Source organism: Etheostoma spectabile, unplaced genomic scaffold (assembly GCF_008692095.1).
Source record: "Etheostoma spectabile isolate EspeVRDwgs_2016 unplaced genomic scaffold, UIUC_Espe_1.0 scaffold272, whole genome shotgun sequence".
In the NCBI taxonomy this organism is placed as follows: domain Eukaryota; kingdom Metazoa; phylum Chordata; class Actinopteri; order Perciformes; family Percidae; genus Etheostoma; species Etheostoma spectabile.
In genome coordinates, this window is record NW_022605576.1 from 1,624,890 (window position 1) to 1,628,504 (window position 3,615).

The 3,615-nt window shown below is 35.9% G+C and overlaps 1 protein-coding gene across 1 annotated transcript in view; it reads right to left on the reverse strand.

The window, feature by feature from the left end:
- dph2 (diphthamide biosynthesis 2) overlaps nt 1-2,998 on the reverse strand; it is a 6,353-nt gene extending 3,355 nt beyond the window's left edge. Inside the window, exons 1-3 of the mRNA XM_032510781.1 lie at nt 2,885-2,998; nt 2,443-2,619; nt 2,169-2,281 (exon numbers count right to left, since the gene is read on the reverse strand). Coding sequence (XP_032366672.1) covers nt 2,169-2,281; nt 2,443-2,592 — 263 coding nt within the window. The 5' untranslated portion in view covers nt 2,593-2,619; nt 2,885-2,998. The remainder of the gene's footprint in view (nt 1-2,168; nt 2,282-2,442; nt 2,620-2,884) is intronic.
- Between the last annotated feature and the right edge of the window lie 617 nt (nt 2,999-3,615).

The window sequence follows — 3,615 nt, forward strand, 5'->3', positions numbered from 1 at the left end:
GCAACAGGGCAATTCAAAGTGCTTTACACAAAATCAGTTAAAAAAAACAAACAGTTAAAAATAAAAGCAGATAAAACACAAGAACAAACAGTTACATAGACAAGTTACATAGATAAGGTGCCTGTGTCTTTTTTATAGATAAATGTGGTCATAAGGGGCATGGTTACCTCCCCTTTCTTTGCTTCGTCCACCCAGACTTCAGATACAGTATTAGGGACCACTAAGGTCTATATAAAAGAGACTTCAGATACAGTATTAGGGGACCACTAAGGTCTATATAAAAGAGACTTCAGATACAGTATTAGGCGACCACTAAGGTCTTTATAAAAGAGACTTCAGAGCCAGTATTAGGGACCACTAAGGTCTATATAAAGAGACTTCAGATAAGTATTAGGGGACCACTAAGGTCTAATAAAAGAGACTTCAGATACAGTATTAGGCGGACCACTAAGGTCTTTATAAAAGAGACTTCAGATACAGTATTAGGGACCATAAGGTCTATATAAAAGAGACTTCAGATACAGTATTAGGGACCACAGGTCTAATAAAAGAGATTCAGATACAGTATTAGGGACCACTAAGGTCTTTATAAAAAGAGACTTCAGATACGTATTAGGGGACCACTAAGTCTATATAAAAGAGACTTCAGATACAGTATTAGGGGACCACTAAGGTCTATATAAAAGAGACTTCAGATACAGTATAGGGGACCACTAAGGTCTATATAAAAGAGACTTCAGATACAGCAGTATTAGGGACCACTAAGGTCTATATAAGAGACTTCAGATACAGTATTAGGGGACCACTAAGGTCTATATAAAAAAGAGACTTCAGATACAGTATTAGGGACCACTAAGGTTATATAAAAGAGACCAGATACAGTATTAGGGACCACTAAGGTCTATATAAAAGGACTTAGATACAGTATTAGGGACCACTAAGGTCTTTTAAAAGAGACTTCAGATACAGTATTAGGGACCACTAAGGTTATATAAAGAGACTTCACGATACAGTTAGGGACCATAAGGTCTATATAAAGAGACTTCAGATACAGTATTAGGGGACCAAAGGTCTATATAAAGAGACTTCAGATACAGTATTGAGGGACCACTAAGGTCTTTATAAAAGAGACTTCAGATACAGTATAGGGACCACTAAGGTCTATATAAAGGACTTCAGATACAGTATTAGGGACCACTAAGGTCTATATAAAGAGACTTCAGATACAGTATTAGGCGACCAATAAGGTCTAAAAAGAGACTTCAGATACGTATTAGGGACCACTAAGGTCTATATAAAAAGAGACTTCAGATACAGTATTAGGGACCACTAAGGTCTATATAAAGAGACTTCAGATACAGTATAGGGACCATAAGGTCTTATAAAAGAGACTCAGATACAGTATTAGGGGACCACTAAGTCTATAAAAGAGACTTCAGATACAGTATTAGGGGACCACTAAGGTCTATTAAAAGAGACTTCAGATACAGTATTAGGGGACCACTAAGGTCTAATAAAAAGAGACTTCAGATACAGTATTAGGGACCACTAAGGCTATCTATAAAGAGACTTCAGATACACGTATTAGGGGACCACTAAGGTCTATATAAAAGAGACTCAGATACAGTATTAGGGACCACTAAGGTCATATAAAAGAGACTTCGATACCGTATTAGGGACCACTAAGGTCTATATAAAAGAGACTTCAGATACAGTATTAGGGACCACTAAGGTCTTTATAAAAGAGACTTCAGATACAGTATTAGGGACCACTAAGGTCTATATAAAGAGACTTCAGATACAGTATTAGGGGACCACTAAGGTCTATATAAAAGAGACTTCAGATACAGTATTAGGGACCATAAGGTCTTTATAAAAGAGACTTCAGATACAGTATTAGGGACCACTAAGGCTATATAAAGAGACTTCAGATACAAGTTAGGGGACACTAAGGTCTATATAAAAGAGACTTAATACAGTATTAGGGGACCACTAAGGGTATATAAAAGAGACTTCAGATACAGAAAATATTTGGGACCCTCAGGTCTATATAAAAGAGACTTCAGATACAGTATTAGGGACCACTAAAGTCTATATGAAAGCATCCAAAGAGCACTATGTCATGTGACCTTTAAAAAAAACTCAAAGTGAGTGAAACCTGGTGTTACCTGCCATAGGATGTATCTCCCAAAATGAACGTCTTGGCATTACTGATTCTCTCAATCTCCACTGCTATTGCAACCGAGTCCACCAGCAGCTCATCAGGAAACTGCAATGCAACCTGGGAATATCAACCATTTTAGACAAATAAACTTCTCAACTTCCTGCAAGTTCAACTTTAGTTTCTTAACTGAGCAGCTTATCAAAGAATTGTGTTGTCCTTCCATGCTTTTATAATTAGCTTAAATATTTACAAGACTAAAAGTAGAACAGATGTCCTACCTTTCCATATTGATGCTCTCTGAGGAAGTCGCAAGTCTCCTTAATCTGATACAACTCTTCAAGTTTTTCCACAGGGGTATTTCTCTTCACTGTGACGTCTACCACACGCTGAATTACGGTTTCCGAGCTGCTACTGAATGCATCAGCCATTACTCCATAGGAAACACCTAACAGTGCCTGCAAACATGCAATATACAACACAATATATTAGTTTATCAGTTGGTGACAAAGCAGCCAAGTTATTTAAATAGAACTAACATTTCTGAAACCCTTAACAGTTAAATAGCGAAACAATACCGTTACATTCTTTACTAAGTTAACGTTACGTTACTGTGGTTCCGCCTGCTAGCTTAGCCGCTAGCCGGTCTTTGTTTACTTTAAAATGAGTCATTACAAACTATCATTTACAACTTACATCTACAACACATACACGTAAACTTACAATTCAATTTTATAAGTGGAGTTGTTGACGGATAAATGTTTCTTTGACAGCTACGCACGTGTCAGCAGTAAAGAATACATCACGATAGTTACCGATGCCACTATGACAATCTCTTCCGGTTCAAACATTTTTCAAAATAAAAGCCAGGTTACCTTGACAATTGCATTTAATTATTTATTTTTGTGCCGTCATTTACCATAGACTGAATATATATAATAATAATAATAATAATAATAATAATATTAACGGTCTATGTCATTTACCTCAAGAGCTACATGCTCAAGAGTCAAGACAACTCATATTTCTCTTCTATTCACTCCTTACATCATAACATATAAATATTACTATCAATACTTCCTCTCATTTCCAGCTCACTGAGTTGCAATATACAATAAGTAACATAGTATGTAAGTTCATATTTTGAAACACAGGAGACAGCAAATCAGCATGTTTATGTAAGACCATAGACCGTCAATATTAATTAATAATATACAGTATATACAGTATATGTGTAATACTTTAAATGTATAGCAGAGTAATGGCCAGTTTCCAACAACAGTACCATTAAATATATCCCTACACAAAATTATCATCAAAAAAGATACTTCATTTGTTGGCCAAAAATTTACATTGACAATTCATTTTATTCAAATAACATAATTTAATCCGAGACCACAAAGCAGCAAGATAGATAAGAATAAGTGGTTAAGAGTCCCAATGCCCCCCCCCCC